Here is a 20,213-nt window from a genome sequence, read left to right as displayed (position 1 = left end):
GGGATTAATGACAGTGATCTTCTATACTTTATTTCGAGACTTTAAAATTTTTTGGTAGGCAGTAGGCACATATGTATTTAAAATAAGTAGGTAGGTATTATTTCAATTTTTTGAAAATTTTCAACATTTCTTCTTTATTTAAAATTTGATCAAATTGAAACCGAAAGCTGTTTACTTCATGCTTTATTTTTAACTTCCAAAATTGATTAGTCGTAGTAGTTTTGAGCCGCTCTGGAGCCTTAGCAAATCGGATTCTCACGTTTCAGAGAAACTAATTTTTCATAGCGGAAAAAATCGAAAGAGCATCATCCTTCTGCTAAATTTTGAAGAGCTGAATCTCATTTTTCGATTTTTTTTTTTTTTTGAAGAATTTTGCCTATTTTTCTCGAGAATAGAAACTCAAAAATTGATTAAATTTAAATATAAAGTTAAAATTTGGTTTATACATAGATATAAACTTCATTTTTTGAGCTTTCAAATCGACTTCAAAAATTACCATTGAAAAGTCAAACAAAATTCAGCTCCTATTGACTCGATTTTTTATTTTTGTGAGTGACCTTTTCGATCATTTTAGGGTCAAATCTTCAAAATCAATTTCTGTCGCTACAGAAATTTTTTAGAAAAAATGAATAAATAAAAATGTTTTGTTTACAACGCATCAACATGAAAAACTTGAATTTGGTTCCATTTTTGACTAATCTGGAATCGATGCAAGATTCTTTAATTTTTCATTTTTTAAAAAATTCCGATTCAAGTGTGAATTTGAACCAGCAAAAATAATTTTTGAAAATTTGTGTCTGAATCAATCGATGGTGGAGCATTTTTGAATTCTCTTTCAACTTTTTTGTCCAGTCTGAAATTTTTTGTCGTTTAGGAAGCCTCCAAAAGTTTTTCAATTTTTGTTTCAATTTTTTTTCAAATTTCTTATTAAAAATTTTGTCAAGTTTGCATATAGGTTTCTCAATTTCAAAATCGTTCAAGACTGATCATTCATGATTCTTGTGAAATGTGTTCGACACTTGATTATTTGCCTTCATTTTTTGGAGATTTTTTTCTCGTGATCATGAACTTTTAATAAAGGTTTCGAGATGATTACAATTTTTCGCAGTGGGGCTATTCGGAAATGAAGCCCTATCAAAAGCACGTTAATAACTTCCAAAGTTCAACTTCTCAATGCTCGATGATTTCAAATTTATTCGAAAAAAGAATACTCAGGCTCAGGTGTATAAAAATTGAATGGAAAAAAATTGAATCCCATCTAGAAAAAATTCTTGTCGTATGAAAAAATCGTCAACTTGGTTTTCCTATTTCGGATATACGGGGTACACTCTCTCGCCCAAGCAGTATTTCTATATCTTAATTTCGAGGTATTTCTGCGATTTTTTCCGAAGCAATTTTACGCTCGCTTTCACCTCTATAATAAGCCATCGTTACCAGGTACTTTTTCGCTTGCTTCAACTTTCATTTTTCTGTACAATTAGCGATGGAAATTTTACAAATAAAGGAAACACAACGAAGAAAAAAAAAGGAAAGAAAATGCCAAGTAGGTAATTGGTTGTCGGTTTATACGGCTCGTTTATGTTTTAAAAATTTTTCCCTGTCGTTTTTTTAAAATAATTTATTCTACATAAAAGTAATCGTTGTAATACGTTAACGGTTCTCGTATTCAACCAAATACCAATTAATCCCAGTAAAAATTCACCTCGTCGGGATGAATTTTTATAAAAGAAAATACGACTAGAAGTTTACCTTTCTATCATGTTTTTTAATTTCTTTTTATAACTGTAGAAAATATTTTTTTACGGAGATTTTAAACATCCTGGATTTTTGCATCAAACGTAATGCAATTACCAACCAATTTTATACAATGTAATATTCTCTTTTATTAATTGATTTTTTTTTTTTCAACAAAGACGCTCGTATTGACACAAAAGTAGGCATTTTCATTAAATTTTACGCTCGAATGAAATTGACAGGAAAAAAAATCACTCGGTGTTTGTAAAGTAAAATATTTTCATTTGATCCCGTTGATGGCGAATTTAATTGAAAGTCCAATTTTTAAGCAATATTTCCCTATTATCAATTTTTTCCCATCGACGCAGGTAGGTATTGAAAATCTACTAACGAAAATGGAAATTTCATCTATAGACTCTGTTGGTATAAAAGGTAAACTAGGTACCTACTCGCAGATTGGTAATTTTGTCATAATAGTAAAGAAATTCCGCATAGAAATGGCGCCCCAATTCTACAATATAGGTAAGGTACCTATAGGTAGGCTATAGGCGTATGAAATTCGTGAATAATAAATTTTCCCACCGCCGATACTTTAACACCAGCCGCGTTAATTCAATTTACACCGCGATAAAAGCTTTTCCCCATTTTAAGCCACATTTTCAAATCGAATCAAGAAAATTTTCTCCCAGGTATGAAAAAACTGGCGAAAAAAATTGACAACCCCTCTGAAAAATATGAAAGTGAAAAAAACTCCCGAAAACCTAGCGAGATGATTTCCCTCGTGTTTAATACGACAACCGTAGTTTTGTTTCCTCTCGTATACGTATACGGAAAGTGAAAACTCACTCTGAAGTATATTTAGGTATAGGTAGGTCCGGGTATCTCAGCTCGTACAAAAGAAACGCAACGAAAATCCATAGGAATAAAAACTAAAATTAAAACGTGCCTAAAATAATTATCAGTTGTATATTTTCTTCTCTCACCTTTTTCTAAACTGAACAAATTTAACAATATTTTCCAATTAACACCATGCACCTTGAACTTTTATCACATCGTAAGCATGTCAGTCCCAAAATTTTTAGCATACATTTTTTTTCTACGTAAACACGAGGACACTATGGGTAGGTATCGTTGTGGAAAGAGCGAGGAGTAGTTAATTTTATTTTTTTACCTACACTTGAAATACTCACACAACACGTGCAATACCGCGGAATTTGTGTGGTTTCGGTATAATATCTATCGTGAAATAATTTCGTCAGAATGTATTTATTATTCTTACCCGTTGCTTTAGATTAACCGATATAATTATAAAAGATTTTCGCGTCGCCGTTCGAACCCCGCAGTTGGTAGTAATTTGAATCGAAATGAAGTTTCAGCGCCTTATTTCCATTTCTACTTTTAAACCAGATGCACGAATAACGTAAAAGTATCAAAAAATAATCCACCAGGGCAAAAGTTTTCCTAAGAGAGGGTTAAAAGATTATAAAAACGATCATTCTTATATTATACATTTTAAATTTTCGATTCATTTCTCAGTAGGTACCTACCTACCTATTCGTGCATCATCGTCGTACGGTACTTCGATTTTCTTGACGCTTTAATATTATACCAATTAAGTATAGATATGTATGTGAGGTATTATTGCGTGAAATTCATATTTTGATCCCAAATAATTGTATGTAGATACTCGTATCCCGGGTGTACCGAAACAGCATTGATGCAACTCTCAAAAAAATCACTTCGTGACCCATAGAAATGCAGCATTGAAATCTACGATGGTAGCCCCTATTTCCCCTATCTTCCAAACTTCCTTCTGAAAAACGAGATGACATTGTAGTGATGGGTCCTATGCTACTTATGTTAATCAGATCATGTTTAGCTGGAGAAATCATCTCGAAAAATCATCCTCTATTGTGCCCTGAAAGAATCAAATAAGTCGACAGTCGAACGAGACAGCGATGACTTTGCTCGTACAAATTATCGCGAATATATCTTTAAAAAGGTGCTGCCATTTATTATTGCTGATACGTCAACTTAACACGATTGTATTGCAGTTTCCCTCTTATCACATGAAGATATATGTATTATAAAGCATTACATTATACAGTGCTCTTCAACTTCGATATATTCGGATTCGTACACAGATACATACACCAACTATAAGACATATGGTTTGCCTACTTCAGAGGTCATGCCTTGTGTATGGCTTCAGAGGTCTTGAAAATGTGAATATGTACTTTTTTAGGTACTAAAAGATCGTATTAGAAAGGCATTTTACTCTTAAATTATGTACCTAGGTACCTACGTCTTATTTTCAGGTTGATTGGTTTCAGGTCTACACACCAATACATTTCTACGGTATCAACTACATATTACAAAGGTTTCTCAAAAAGACCTCTCTAGAAAAAAGACTCACCAACTGTATGAAAAAAAAAAGGACGGAAGACCTCTGAAGCAGTCATCGACAAAATACACCACTCACCCAAGTGAGAAAAAAAAGTGAAAAATGAATCTGAACAGTATCGCTGGTGATGCATAATGGCATCAACTAGTCTAGCTGTTAAGAAGAGTTTTACGTTGAAAAATTTTTCATGCGAATAGGTATACCTATACATACTTATACGAGTTTTTGCATACTTTAACAGAGATAGGTAATTCGGTAAGTTAAACTTATACACTATGGCTGAATTCTTCGTCAGCCGCAAATCGATATTATTCAAAGTGTATACGAAATTCCTACGGGCTATTGTATTTAAGCCATTAATTTCATTCAATGATAAATCTATATGTGAACTTACACGATGCATGAAATTTTACCGTACCTACGCAGTTTCTCCACGTACTCGTACTATGCCTATATACTAATGTTATTACCAATGAGCGTGAGAGTTAATAACGTTAAAGTTATGAGGAATTAACCTTCAAGTTCGTTTCAAAGATGAAATCAGTATTAGGAATTCTATATTCAAATTTGTACCAGATACCTACAAGTTGAAAGCGTCAAACAATTCTGTATCTGTTTACCAGCGAATTAATCAAAGCCTCGAGCTTGAAAATTTCCAAGGGGTTGCCTCAAATTAATTTCACATTTTGTCAAGAATCGCGAACAGTTTTACTTCCTGATAAGTATTTACCTAACTGAACGTTCAAATCGTTAAAAAAAAGTTCAAAATGTTGGCAGTAGAGTAAAAGCTTCCGACTGGCTTAGATATGTACTTTTTTTTTTAGAAAGAACAGATATGTAATGCATCATGTTTAATTTTGGAACCAGACAAGGAAAAGGAGGTAAAAATTTACCCAACCATCTGAGATTTTTTCTTTTCTCTATATTTTTCCCCTCGAGGTTCTTTGAATTTTTTCCTTCGACGAGGTTTTTATTGTCATTAACAACGTTGAAATGAAAACTCCAAAAAAAGGTAATATGCCAAGTGTTTCATCTCCTACAGTTAAAAATTCTTCGTTGTTATTTAAAAATTCAAAGACTTAGTCTATCGTCACATTCATTCCAAAGGTCAATAATGTCAATTTTTTTCTTATCTGAGCATGGTGCAGGCATTAGCTAAAATAAAAAATAAGAACGAAGTAGGTAGGTATTTGATTTTTTTTCATATAAATTTTCAAGCTGATGCTGTGCAGTTGTAAATATTATATAGGTAGGTAGTCTATAAGCATTTTTATGGCATATTGGGCGACAAAGTTTACTACTCGCTCAGGCTCATACGCGAAATATTGTTATGGAATAATGCATGAAAAGATGTTAAACTGACCCTCATTATATCCAATGTTGTTTCATTAGTCTATCACGTAATAATTTCACCAATCGTTTCGCCATTGTCGCAGACTTCGATTTATGTCGAATATTACACATAATATTCACCGTAGTATCCTTTTCCCATCGATTTTCCTACTCATTGAAAGCAGAATGGTTAAATTTCCATCATTGCTCGAATAGGTAAAATGTATGTACATAAGTAGGTAGAGTATGTACAGGGTGCGCAAAAATGTCGAGAACCCCAAGGAAAGTTTTTTGTTAAAAATGTAGGTTGGCAATGTGCGAAATAGATGCATATGATTGGTGGAATGTTATCACCTCAGTCCAACAACCAATCGTGTGCTATCATTATTATCATTCACTGCGACCAACCGAAGTATTGGTATTCGATATTTCGGCGCACCCTGTATTTCTGGAAAGTTATAAGTAGGTAATAAAAGAGCTTGATGCATCGTAATATTAATAAACGATAGAATCTTTTTTTTCAAGTCCTTAATTTCTCATTTTAAAAGCATACCCTGTCTGCCTAAAAAAAATTTTGTTTTGTTTTGTTTTTTTTGTTTGTCCATCTCCTCATAGTTAAGTATCTACATATTTTTCATTTAGTTTTTCTAAAAGGAGACAATAAAAATGAAAACATTATTTTACTCAGATTTGAGGTCGCCAAAAAATATGTAGGTACTACGTTAATTTATCAAATGTGATCATTCGATATGCCTACTTTCAAGTGATTTAATTACATACCTACTGTTTTCAGGTAAGTACCTACCGCAAACAATACGCTACGAAGTACGAATAGGTAGTTAAATAGACTCGATGTACGGCAATTATACGTCATGAATGAAAGGAAAGCACACAAATAGATAGCTAACAGAAAATGCTAATGTTCTAATCAATTTTGGAACTTTTGTACATCAATTAACTGATGTTTTCCTGAATTGCAATGTTTTATCTATAACGAAACACTGGCGTAAGAGGTGTGAAAGCGCATACCTATCTATTTCATCATTCATGATTTTATTCTTTGCACTATAGCACGTACGTAAGTAGCAGAGATGTACCAGTAACAACTTTTGGTACCTAGAAGCATTTTACATTGGTGGAATGGATCACACGAAAATGTTTTCATGGACAGTTTCAGAGCTTATAAAGGAATATCCAGAATGGTGACAGCAACATCACCAGATTCAATAGTTCAATGCTGGATTTGCTCTTCATTCCTGTAACTCTCTTCAAAAGTTTCACTTGCGTTTTAAATGACCTACTCCGTACATTAGTGTGTAAAAAGTTTTATTTTAGGAACTGGTATTGTATACCTAGAACTACCTACTAGTTAACTTTTGCCGTTGGTTGATGCGGAAACATATAAAATGAACTGTGACTTTGAATATGCCACATGACACATGACAGATTTAAAAGTTTACATTATGCACGATCGTACTATGTTACTACTTTCTATGTAGTTATATACCCACATCCGCTGCCTCGCAACCTGGTTCGCACTTCGCAGTTTAATTTGAATCGAATTGACAATAAATAATTGAAGTGCATTTTTTAACTCATGGTACCTCTACACAATTGACTCTATACAGCCCAAAAGATACTCAGGTATCTCTGTACGTATGTACGCGTATACGTGCGCGCGCGCGTGGGGGGGTAGTTTTCGACCTAGTATGTCAACATGTAAAGCGATGAAAAACGCACTTCCGTCAGCAGTACCGGTAGCTGCATGGATAAGGTAACGGATTGGATTGTAGGAGGTACCGGGTTCGATTCCCGCGTCGGGCACAAATTTTTTCAAAATTTTTTTTCGCGATTTTTATTTTTACGAGTTGAATTTTTATAGAAAATGTAATTAAATTATTTTTTTTTGCTTTCAAACAATGAATAAATTTATTAATATTATTTTTCGAATTGTATGCCGAATTAGGCGAGGCGAAGCCGAGCCGTTTAAAATTTACATTTCATTCGATGAGCATTACTCCCCTTGGTAAGTTCAGACGGAGGCTAGACATTACCGTGTATGAAGCACTGCGGTTGTTTATAAAAAAATTGTACTCACCGAGGCCGAAGGCCGAGGGAAGTAAACGGACATAGTATGAACAACAAAGCGACCCGCGCAACCGAGGCGAAGCCGAGGTGAGCGGACACAACGCCCCCAACACTAAAAAACAAAAAATGATACCTGAGTATCTTTTGGGCTGCATAGAGACGATTGTGTACCTCTACCTACCTAGCCTATATGCTTATCACTAATGCGAACACTCGTACATAAATATATTTTTACTGGAAATTTTTCCCAGTTATTGGGAAAATAACGTGCTAATGTAAGGAAAAATACACTATCTATATCTACATATTTCCAGCTAGGTTAAGGTTAATAAAAAGTTGAACGTCCTTTTCAGCCATTCTACATGAACACTCAAGTATCTAACACTAACAATATTTCAAGATGAAAAACTTATTGGATTTAGGTAGGTACCTATTTAATCATTTCTGGATCAGTTGCTCTCATGCGCGAGGAATATCATCTCGAAAATGTACGTACATCCTTTCGTACATACAACATATATAAGAACCACGCGTGAATAAATTCTCTTAAATTATTTTGCTGTGTATACCTAACCTACGTATCTCTACCCACTACCTAATACAGTCGTGAAGTTGTACTACTATGATTAATAGGAACAGGTCATAGGTAAGAACTACATCAGTTTGACTGAGTTATCTACTGAAAACAGTCCCTTACATTATGGCTACGATGAAGCGACGCGACTTTCTTGATTTAGTGAACATATCTTTTTAATAGCAGTAGGTATATACGTGAAAATCTAACTATTGCATAATACCTACTTCAATTTGTGCAATTATTTTCAATTTTTATATTCCATCGATGCATTTATGAAAAATATCCTAGATGACTTCATAATTGTTTACGATTCTGTGCATTTAGGTATGAGGAAAGTAACGCTTTTCTTTCATGTCTCCTCCTTCCTCTCCAGACTATTAAGTTATTTGTATCTATCATATTCAAAATTCAATGTACCTAAAATGAACATTTGTTTTTGACTCCTAAAAAAATTTCCTACTAAAATACTTTGATTGGTCACAGTGAATGATAATAATGATAGCACATGATTGGTTATTGGACTGGAAAGATCACATTCCACCAATCATATGCATCTATTTCACGTTGCCAACCTATATTTTTAATGAAAAACTTTCTTTGGGGTACTCGATATTTCTGGGCACCCTGTAGTACACCTACCTATACTTTTAATTTACATTTCCAGGTTTGGAGACTTTCGAAACACGAGTAGGATAGATAATTATTATTGAACTCGAATTCCATACACGGATGACGGAATGCTAATTCTTATGTTCATTTTTTCATACTACATTCCTCACAAATATCAAACAAAAAAATTATTATAGTAGGTAGGTAAGTAAGTACCTAGTAAATATGTAATATTAACGAATCAAACGTAAAAGGTTCGGTTGTGGAGTTCGTAAACAATAAAAGTACGACGAAGGGATAAAACAAATGTTCAGTTTTATTTAGGTGACTTATTTACACAACTTTTTTGAAAAAGCAACGTAGGTAAGTAAACGTAATATTTAAGTATTCGTAGTGCTTTATTTAGGTAACATTGAAAACTACAATAGTAAAAATAAGTACCTGCAGCATACCTCGCAAAAAAAAATGTCCATGGATGATTCCAATCGTGTTAATTTAACAAGGGAACGGTCAGAAGTGTAACCCGCCGATCGGGATGAAACTGCGCCTGTGTGTTGGTGGGTATGCAACTACCAACGCGCTGTATACCTTTTGTCTGAAACACGTTTCCTTCTGCTAGCAGATTTTAAACAAATTATTTTTCAGACTGTTCTTTGGCGGGTCACTTGATTTTTTCCACGGCGCTGTCGTGGGAAAATTCTTACTGACCCCTGACTGATGAAGTGGAATTTTTCTATGGCACTGTCGTATTAAAATTCTTCCTAATGCGCAATCTTTGATTGGAAATTGTCCATCCAGGCTAGTTTTTTTCATTTTAAATAAAATTGGTTCAAGAATTGAGATACAAAATTTTTTTTGAAGCTTATAAGTGAATTATTTAATTAACAATCAACGCAAAATTCAGTTCAGGCATTTAAAATTTGTTTTCAGAAAGTTGGAGCGCAAAATGATGAAATATTAGGAAAAAGCGATCGACGTTGATTGAAAACTAGTTTACTTAGGGATTATATTGAAAAAAAGAAAACTCATCTGCATATAAAAATTTTACCCACCGAGCGGGGGGTTAGTAAGAATTTTCCCACGACAGCGCCGTGGAAAAAATCAAGTGACCCGCCAAAGAACAGTCTGAAAAATAATTTGTTTCAAATCCGCTAGCAGAAGGAAACGTGTTTCAGACAAAAGGTATACAGCGCGTTGGTAGTTGCATACCCACCAACACACAGGCGCAGTTTCATCCCAACCGGCGTGTTACACTTCTGACCGTTCCCTTGTAAGTACAGTTTTTTAAATTTTTATTCATTAAAACAATTTTTGGAATATTTTGGAAAATTTAATATCCAGCATGACCCTCAACTTTTCAACTGAGCAGCTGAAAATTTTGTGAGTTTTGTAAGTAAATATAGTTCTTCAATCTACTGCATGTTCCAGAAGAAAAAAATGAACGAAACCAAAGACCGACGGGAGAGACGAGGTTTCCTTGATGGTCTGAACTGTCTGAAGCCTCCATAACCAGAATTTCAGCTGCCCAAATTGATTTTTCAGTTTTGGGCGAATTTTTTAAAATTCAAAACTGACTATTTTGGGCGATTTATGCTTTTAAAAATGTTGGTATTCGATTCTGAAACTACCACTCTCTCGAAATGAATTTCACTATTTCTGACTATTCTGGAGCCTCCAATGCGTGATTTTCGATTTCTCAAGAAGGCGTGGAAATCAATTTGGGCAGCTAAGAATCGAGTTGTGACCCATTCTCGACCTGTTTCTTGTTTACCGAATTTATCTGCATCATAAGCTTTTTGATTTGAAGTCTGTACAAATGGTTTATTGGCTCAAAAACAAAAAAATGTTCCAAGATACACATGCTTCCTTTACTTGAATTTATGGTTTTTCGGGAGTTCACCTATTCCCAGTTTGAAATGACCCTCTCAATAATTTGTATTTTGAGCAAAAAGTCATAGAGACGAAATTTGTTCAAATTCTGAGGTCTAATTTGCAGTTCCTACCTACTTGTTGCATTTTTTTTTTTTTTTTGGAATTTTATAGCTTTTAACAGCTAATTTGATTCATTTTTGCAAAATATAGTAAGGCCCTAAAAATTTCTGCTCGAAAGATGAATTTTAATCCGTTTTCAATAGGTATACAAGCCCTTTTTTTCTACGAGATTAACATCTAGAAACTAGAAAAGCAGGGTAAAATCATATGTATTTTTTCATCTTCTTCCCACCGGAAACTTGACAATTTCAAAACGACTCTTTTCAATTTAAAACCCTAAAAATAATATATCTTGGTCTACATTAATTTACTCCATTAGGTTATACGAATTTTTAATCCGGCCGAGTTGTTGAGGAGAAGTTTAGACCACTAAAATTGCGGTTTAATGGGGGGGGGGGTTACCTATGCATAAATTTTGGTCTTGTAGACTTTTCAGACTTTTTTTAATCGACTGTTTCTGCTCCAAAACTATGGCCAAAGTGGCTTTAAATTATAAGTTCCCCCCCCACTCTTAACAATCCTACTACACCTCACGTAAGTTGAAAGCATTGCATGTGTACCTTTTATGAGAAAAGCGAACCTCAGAGAATAACTTTGACCCCAAGAAGGCCCCAAACACTTTCAAGAACTATATAAATTCATCTAAGCAGTTATTCAGAAGCCTTTAAGATTTGTGTCTAAATTAAAAATATATTTGTCTACACACGCATAGAATATTTAAAACATGAGGAATTGAGAAACTTGTGGAAAACTGGAGAAAAGGGTAAATACGTATCCCCAGATTTCCCTCAAATTTTTAACAACTACATTTGTTAACAGAAAGAACAAGTGTGTCGCTTTGAAGGAAATTAAAATTATGAAAATTGCGACGTACACGTAACTGTTGAACAACGAGATTCAATTTATATTTTAAACTTTTTTCCTAGCGAATGTATTGCTCCAATGGGGTTGGAATTTACTGAAGAAAAAGTCGACCGAAGTGATTTATGAACGGCTTGTTTGTCCACGGTCAGATTAAAAGGATTTCGAAAGGTTTGTTACGGAATGTTTTTCGATTACAATGAACTTGGAGCTGAGTTTTTTTTTTTTCGTACTTTGGACGTAGTAAAAATGTACCATGTGTAGAGCTTTTAGGATTCTAAAACGTTTTTCGGTATTTTTCTTCACGCGCGTATTCATTACTGGGCGTTTTTACGGTAATCAGAATAGGATTTTAGGTGTTTTTGTCGAGCGGTTCGAGTTTTATGTAGAATTAAAATGGTACCTACTGAAAGCTGTAGATTTTCGTTTTTAAATAAATACGGCGCGGTGTCAGATTCTGCGGCGTTTTCTTGTTTTGAAATTTAATTACATTAGCATTTTTCTTTCGTTTACTCCTCTTTTAAATGGGTTAAAAATGTATAATATGAGTTTCATTCAGCTGACGAATTTTGATGAAATGTGTAGCCAATTCTGGTCCAAAGGGAATAACGAAGGATTAAGCAATAATTAATTACGCTGAAAGATGAAATACCTAAAGTATGTAGGGATAAAAATTATTTACAAAATTTATAGTACCTACGTTTGAAAGTGTTTCCAAAGGATTCATATTCGACTTATTTACGCTTACATTTTGATGTAGGTACGCGGTAATAAATGTCGAGAAATTTCCCTCCTGGCTCCTTTGACATTTCAACAAGAAAAGCTACCTATATAGGTTTCAATATAAACAAGCGAGCGAGTGACGAACGTTTGAATAAAAAACCACACGTTTCGTTAATTTGATCAACAATCACTAAAAAGCAAACTCGACACATAATGTTAAATACAAATACAAATACTTCCTCCGACCTCCACTGACGTCTCAACTTTCAATCTTAAATGCCTTAATTTTGTTCGCTCTACTGGTCCATTCGTTTACAAAATTTTAAAGTAACCGGAAATGTTCTTTGTGAAACAATTCAAAGCTCCCAAGGTATACCTTTGTTTACCGAATAACATCTTGTGGTGGTAATCACGAAGGAAGTCTTTAATTAGTAACTTTCCAGCTTTCATGGTCTTACCCCTCGGAGCTTCGATCTCTTGAAATATTGCTCGGTCGTGCACCGTTTAAAATCCTTATATTTCTTTACAAATACACTGTCCGAAACACTCGTCCTTAATTACTTCTTCTCTTTTGTTCTCCAAACATCAAACGTGCAATCTATCACGATTAAATTACCGCGAGCTATCTTGACACGCGGTTAATTCATTGTACAAATCTTGTTCTTACGACGAGTACCTACCTACAATGTGTCGTGTCTGTAATTACATTGGCATTTTATCACAAACATTCCTTCGCTAGTGATTGAAAAGTTGTAAGTGAGTGAAACAATTCATCGCCTTGGATTTCCACATACCTACGAGCTCTTAATTTTATTTAGAGGTACCTATTTTACCTAATACTTTACTAATATCTTAACAAGAGGTCCCCAAATCAGAATCAGAAAAACCTTTGCTTTTACAAAAAACAAAACAAAAAAAAACAGAGCTTTTTGTAAAATGAAAGTGGTACATATTTTCAGCTTCAGATTCTATGACGAATTGACGAGTAAGTAATGGATTATTTTAGAAAAGAAAGATTTTTGTGAGCAGCTATGCAACTCATACATCGAGTCTATAGTATAGGTAACGTACGTAGGTTTGCCTAGCTTTCGATCTATAGGGGCTACGTAGATTCGTTCAGTTTTTTTCTTCACGATCCACTCTGATAATTGTATAGGTAGGTAGGTAGATGGTAGACATATGTATTTTACAATATAGGTACTTGAAATAAATGAATGAAAACAATGGCTTTTAAATAAATGAATGAAATGCTAGTAGGTAATTAATTGAGTACCTACTTACTTTTCTAGTGAATACAGTTTCCAATTTTTAACGTAGGTAACTTTTTTTCCGTCCTGAAAATGTAAATTTTCGACTAAGTAGATAAGTGAACACCAATATTTACATAATAAATTGGACCTCGCGATACTTGAAATAGGAAAACCGAGAATTTGAGAATAAGTTACCGTAATTTCTGCTGAAAAGTATGTGAGGAATCTAAAGTTATACCTAATATCATCATATAATATCTGGAAATTCATTGTTACGAAGCTGAGTTTGAATTTTGGCTATTCGTATATTTTTGATGGCAAAGTTTATGCACGCAACTTCAACTTGAGTATGAAATTTTTTAATTTATTTTGATAATACTTATTTCGGCTTCGAAATAGATATTAATCTTTTTTTGATGAGAGAGAAAAAAGGGGGTAGCTTTTTTAATATCAAGTGGGTATTTTTTGAGTTTCCCTTCGTGCACAACTAGTATTGTTAGTAAGCAATCAAAAATAAATGTATGAACGAATTGAAATTTCAATTCAACAACCAGGCCTTTTTGCATTTCCTCCCCTTGTTGAAAAATCGTTTGGAATATTGCTCGTCATACAGCATTTCTTTCCAATGGATCCTAATCACGATCACTATAATCTGCGAATTGCGATTTAATGCAAAATGTGATACCTACCTACTTATTTGAACAAATGACAAAATGAAGTACCTAGCTTAATTTCAATTTTAAAAATAAACTATGAGTAGCGATATACTTAAGAATACATTTTATTTTTTTAACAAAATGAAAAAATGAACGCGTACTCGATTCCACTTTGAAATAAATTTGCTTCTTTCTTCTTCTGTAATAGAGTGTTTTATAAACAGTTATACTTAATCAGTCAAGATATCTTGAAGCTATGTCTTTACAAACGTTTACTTACACTTGAAAGTTTGCGCTTGAAAGAAGAAAAAAAATACAAAAGCGAGAATTGGGTTTTTTCTTCATTTAATCAAGATTTCGTGCGAGATTTGAAATTTCACTTTTTAAAATAAATTAAGCGAATGAAAATTATTTATTCAAATAGGTATCAAAAAAATTTTGAAATTCAATTATACGTATACCCTATACCTATTGCCAATTGTGCAAGTTCCTAATTATCTGTTCATTTATCGAAAAATGAATTCCATATTGCTCTCAAGTACTTACTGATTTTATTTTTCCAACAATCGATAAATCGTAATATACATTATTTCGTATGGTGGAAGTGATAGAATTGATAGATTATCGATTTTGAAGCACATTTTTTAATGCGGAACCTACCATAAAGAAAAATATTCGGTAAATGATTGCAGTTGCACTATATAAATAGATAGGTAGTTACTCAAAAGTACATTAACAAATTTTTTCTGAATACCTAGGTAGGTACCTAAATATTTTTTAAAATCACACTCTGCATTTTCTACAATACCGGCTCATTTACGAATATCATCATCTTTATTTCAAAAATTCATAAAACTTTGAAAAAAACATAACCACTCAGACATACCTAGGTAAAGGAAAAGGCTCTTCGAGTAATTTAATTTTTTTCCAAAAGTAGGTACCTATGTTTCAATAAATACGCATCAAAATGAGAAAAGTAAACTTCATAAAACTTTTCCACATCGGATCGTTTTAATTTTAAAATTGAGTAAGAACTCTTGTTTAAAATAATAACCGGATCAAAGTTTTAAAATATTTTCAAAATCTTCTATCAAAAATGAATTATAGCGAAAGGAAACGACGTACATTATAATTGAAATACATGACGGGATCTAATACTTACTTATACCTACTTACGCGTAAAATATTTTTTGACGAAAAATAGTTTTCAAATACCATTTAAAATTCGCGACTAGGTAATTTTGTAATTTTTTTTTTTTTTTAAATAATATGGATAATTTTTGATGTTAGATTTACTATTCTCGCAGGGTAAAACTTGAAAATTTTGATACCTGAGTAAATACTCATAACACGCATAAAATTAAAAATAAAATAAAATTAATAATCAGCTAATCTTGTTCTACAAAAGCATTTCATTTTTAAAAAAAATAATAATAAATAAGTATGAAGAAATTGAAAGAATTACCGTCTTTTCGTTGATTGAAACGATGAAAATACAAAATCGCGAACAATAACGTCTTTTTGTTTGAAAGCACCAAAGAGAAGCAAAACGTACAACGTGTTAGCACAACAGGCGGTAGAGTACTGCTTTGAAGGAGTATTGCTCTCGAGCAATTTAGTAAAATGCCGACACGGTACGACTACAATAATACAGTAAGAGATGTGGTTATTTCAAAATATGTGGAAAAGTGCTCATTTTTTTAACATATTGATACGAATATGCCTTTGTGCCTTATGGTACTTTGAATGCGAGTGAAATACCAATAATAAATAGGTACTCGCAAAAGCTTGATAGATGCTGAATTGAATTTTCTCAATGAAAAAGTTCAACACATTACCGACCAAGAAAAATATTCATATACCCAACAAGTATTTTGTACATAATTATTTCAAAAATTTATAACGCTTGAAACCGTGGGAGGGCGGGGTGGCAACACTACCGCGTCGCCTGATCTCCATTTCTTAGAATATTTAAAAAAAATATAATTGGTCTGATGAAATGTGAAGTAGGTAAGTCAGAAACCCTGCCTTTTACTGAAATTATTGTCGAAGTCTCTTTTTCTGTCAAAAATAGCAAAAAGTCTCGCTTATCCCAGTAAATGTTAGGTACCTACACAATTGAAGAAAAAAAATACTTGATTTTTCAAAATGAAAATTTGGCGATTTTCCAAAATGTTTTCCAGTTGAATGAGAAAATCTCTCATTTATCAATCGTAACAATGCAATGAAAAAGGAAAAACGAGTCTAATTTGACAAAATTCTTGATAGAAAACGAATTTTCTCACAATTAGACGCGACCTTAACACAATTTTTTCGACTAGCCGCCATCACACTTTTAATGTTGATTAAAAGGATACAAGTAGGTAAGTATGCATTCCTTAGGATGATAACTAGACGTTCTCATCACAGCATCACTCACAAATTGAACATTCTTTGTTTTCATTGAGAGAAACCACCTTACCAAAACCGAATCATCAGATCGAATCCGTTGTAGATAACATTTTTGACGAAATACGAAATGTAATTGGGCTGGATCTTAGCCAAAATAGGCTCAACAACTCACGTACAACTTTATTTAGTAGTCTTAAGAAAACTAAAACGTTGTACTTGGCTTATAACTTACTCACCGGTGTCATTAAATGAGCAAAGGGTGAGATTTATTTATTTACTGGTAGTAATCTTTTTTCGTGATAATGGGTAATTTATGTTCGGTTGAAATGCCTCCTGAATTTCGATAATTCATTTAGTTTTCTCCGGAAATCTAAGAAAGTTGACAACATAAGAGATGAATTTGCTTACTGAATCGAATCGAATCGAATATCATTTTCTAGAATGGAAATATTTGAAATAGGTAGATATACTTAAATGAATTTTTACGAGGATTTAAAAAAAGATAAGTTTTAGAACTTACGTAAATTGAAAAAAAAAAAAAAAATTCAATGAAGCGATTTACATAATTATTTTGAGTATAATACGTAAATAAAAAAAAACTATTCATCTAATGTTCCTGAATGAACGGACTCTGTGAAAGTGCATAGGGCGTAACTATTTGTAGATACTATTCTAAAACTTGAAAAATGTTACCATCTCACTCAGTTATCTACAAATTCTACTCTAGGGAATAGAACGAATGAATTTAATTCAAAATGAAATCCAAATTTGAGTAAAGAAAGTAATACCTACACCAAAAAAAGGGAAAATATTAGTTTAGAACGTTGCTTGCGTGAGCGTAGATACATATGTATACCTATTGAAATTTCATACGCAGAAAAAATTAAAAATCAAGGAGTTTCATTTCATTTCGAAAAACGGAATAAAAAAGCACGAATTCTAATGATACATTTTAATATCCAGTTCCTTTAAAAAATACAATAGGCAAGGTACATTTAGTCGCTTTTCATTCAATTTCAATTCATTTACACTGCATAAGAGCAGTGCGAATATCACGACCAGAAAACGTACTCTTTTAAAAATTAATTTACAGTAAATTTTTCAAAGAAAATAGAACGATATTAAAACAAGAAGTAGGTAATACATGTCGTTTAAAAACAATTAATAACAAGAGAAGCTTATAAAAAGCACCAAATCAAACTTTGCGTTCTAGTCGATAGTTTTCCTTATTTTTCATTTTTTATAAACACCAACAGAACCTCAAGTAATTATTCTTTCTCGATTATCGATAGACATCATTAGATTTAATCCAAGAACCAAAATATTTTTAGTCAATTTATGTATATGTATTCATGCCATTAAGATACATAGGCACATTTGCTTATTTAACGCCACGGATATGAAAATACAGATATCTACGCATGCTTGGTCCCGCTACAATACATTTACGCAAAATTTTTTTTAGAAATTTTGGAGGATATGTAAGTTATTGAAACGTACAATTGTTACACAAATACAGATAATATGCGCACATCGTTCTCGAAAATAAAATTATCACCTCGATACACCTTCCGAATCGTACGTCTAGATATTCGCGTTTCACCGAACAACGATGATTAAATAAAAATGTTTAGATCTTACAATTATTCGAGAAAAAGTTTCAAAAAAGACATTTACAACATGAGAATTAAAAATAAAGCAAGTATTTGCGATATCCTGTATTTTTTTAAGCTTCGTAACAAAGATATTGTAATTTAAATATGCTTAACAAGTATTTTTTTTATTTTTTATCTGAAACGAATACAAATACGTATAAAAATAAATATCAACCAAAAAAGAATTTTAGTTACATCGAAAAAACTACTTAAATTGTATACGACGAAGACATGTTCATTTTGTATTAATTTTTTAACCATGTTCAGAACATAAACGATGAATTGAGAATTACATTCAAAGATACATTTAGAGACACGCGTAACGCAACTTGGGTAAATTAATGTGAATATCGTGTACTTCATACTCCCAGCGATTAGACGATATCAAATGTATAAATTAAATTTAAAAATAGTATAGAAAAACCACATTAACGTAAAAAAAAAATTAAAAATTTAATTATAACTTCTCGAAACGTTATTAAACGACAGAATTAACATTAACATCGATTGCAGGGGAATGAAACGTACATACAGCAAGCATGATTTCGAACGAAATTCTTTGACACGTTTGGAGCTTAAGATTCGGCCTATAAATGTGGGACAGCTACATTTCAAACCCCTATTCACAGATTGATTTATTTATCCAATGCGGTATTGGTTTTAATAGCGATTACGCATTCTTCTCCACATGATTTCAAAACAGTGCACTGCAAACAATCGATATCATAATATGAATAAAGCATAATTGCGAATCTCGCCGCAACAGATAGGAGCGTCTATCACTCACCAACAATTCCTTTCCTCCGTCGTATTCCGATTTCAACTGAGCACCCAATTCGCCATCCGGAACTTTCAAATCTTCACGCAATTCTCCGTTATCAGACATCAAGCTCAAATATCCATCGTCAGAGATACAGGTCAACTGGATCAAACACAGATTCGTTAGATAACACTTTGTCAACTCAGCACTTCATTACAATCAATTTACCTGATAATCTTCACGTTTTACATGTGGGACATCCATATTGTGAGTAGAAGGACAGATATCTTCGTACTTTTTTCCAGAGAAAATATCCAAACCGACGAGATGGACCTTAGCGTGACCGTGTTTTCCAGTTTTCGATGTAGACATATCAACAATTTTACAGGGACGGGCCTATAACACATCGTATTCGTTAGATAACTAGCATATTTCTTCCTAATCTAATAAAATATATGTTACCAAAACACATACCTTAAGCATGACAAAACCGTTTTTCCTCAAGGCAGAACATTGCATAGGATAAGTAGTGGATGCACCAGAGTCTCCGGTATCAAAGTGGGTGTCTTCAATATCAGCCATAATGTCAAGTTCTATAAAATATGGAAAAACAAACCGAAAATTAGTACCAGACAGCAAATCTCATTTCTCTAATGGAAGTTGAACCGACAGATGCAGTTCATCAGGTAGGCGTAGAAACAAAAGTACGGACTGCGACACGAAGATAAAAACACACAAAACATTGATAACCGAAGTCCGAATCAAAACGCTAGTTTCACTTCGAACGTTACGATGTTCAAGCATTAATATAAAACAATTAAAAGCATAATATTGACTTAAATTAATAGTATCTCGATCTATTTAATACTCACTTTAAACGAAGAATAAAATTATAAAAGAAGTAAAAGGACTTAAAACTTTGGATTTTCTCAACTGAATTATAACTAGCTAAACGCTTAAAGTGATATAAATTATTTATAATTTAACTAAATAACAAAAACGTGTATAAAATACACGTGAAAATTAGAAATTTAATTGTCAAAATCGTGGAGTTGGCCGAAAGATCGGTATTCTAAAAGCATAAAGTAAAGAACCAGTAAATTAATCGCCGATTCTCGCGGTCATTTTCAACGATGAAATGTCGGTAAAAATTTCCGAAAAAAAAGTTTTCACGTCGAGAA

The 20,213-nt window shown here is 32.9% G+C and overlaps 2 protein-coding genes across 3 annotated transcripts in view; both read right to left on the bottom strand.

The window, feature by feature from the left end:
* LOC135838895 (uncharacterized) overlaps positions 1–15,827 on the bottom strand; it is a 117,738-nt gene extending 101,911 nt beyond the window's left edge. The window contains exons 1-2 of one of the 2 annotated variants that reach the window (XM_065354718.1): positions 15,692–15,827; positions 13,602–13,654 (exon numbers count right to left, since the gene is read on the bottom strand). The gene's annotated coding sequence lies outside the window, so the exon portion shown is untranslated. The remainder of the gene's footprint in view (positions 1–13,601; positions 13,655–15,691) is intronic. The other variant, XM_065354717.1, reaches the window with a different exon arrangement.
* Positions 15,828–18,320: 2,493 nt separating this feature from the next.
* On the bottom strand, positions 18,321–20,108 carry eEF5 (eukaryotic translation elongation factor 5). The gene is made up of 5 exons (XM_065358770.1): positions 19,905–20,108; positions 19,507–19,625; positions 19,261–19,428; positions 19,060–19,194; positions 18,321–18,979 (listed from the first exon to the last, which is right to left on the bottom strand). The coding sequence occupies exons 2-5, from the start codon at positions 19,612–19,614 to the stop codon at positions 18,908–18,910; spliced, it is 483 nt and encodes a 160-aa protein (XP_065214842.1). The 5' UTR covers positions 19,615–19,625; positions 19,905–20,108; the 3' UTR covers positions 18,321–18,907.
* Between the last annotated feature and the right edge of the window lie 105 nt (positions 20,109–20,213).

This window comes from Planococcus citri, chromosome 3 (assembly GCF_950023065.1).
Source record: "Planococcus citri chromosome 3, ihPlaCitr1.1, whole genome shotgun sequence".
Classification (NCBI taxonomy): domain Eukaryota; kingdom Metazoa; phylum Arthropoda; class Insecta; order Hemiptera; family Pseudococcidae; genus Planococcus; species Planococcus citri.
This window is presented reverse-complemented; position numbering and strand designations above follow the sequence as displayed.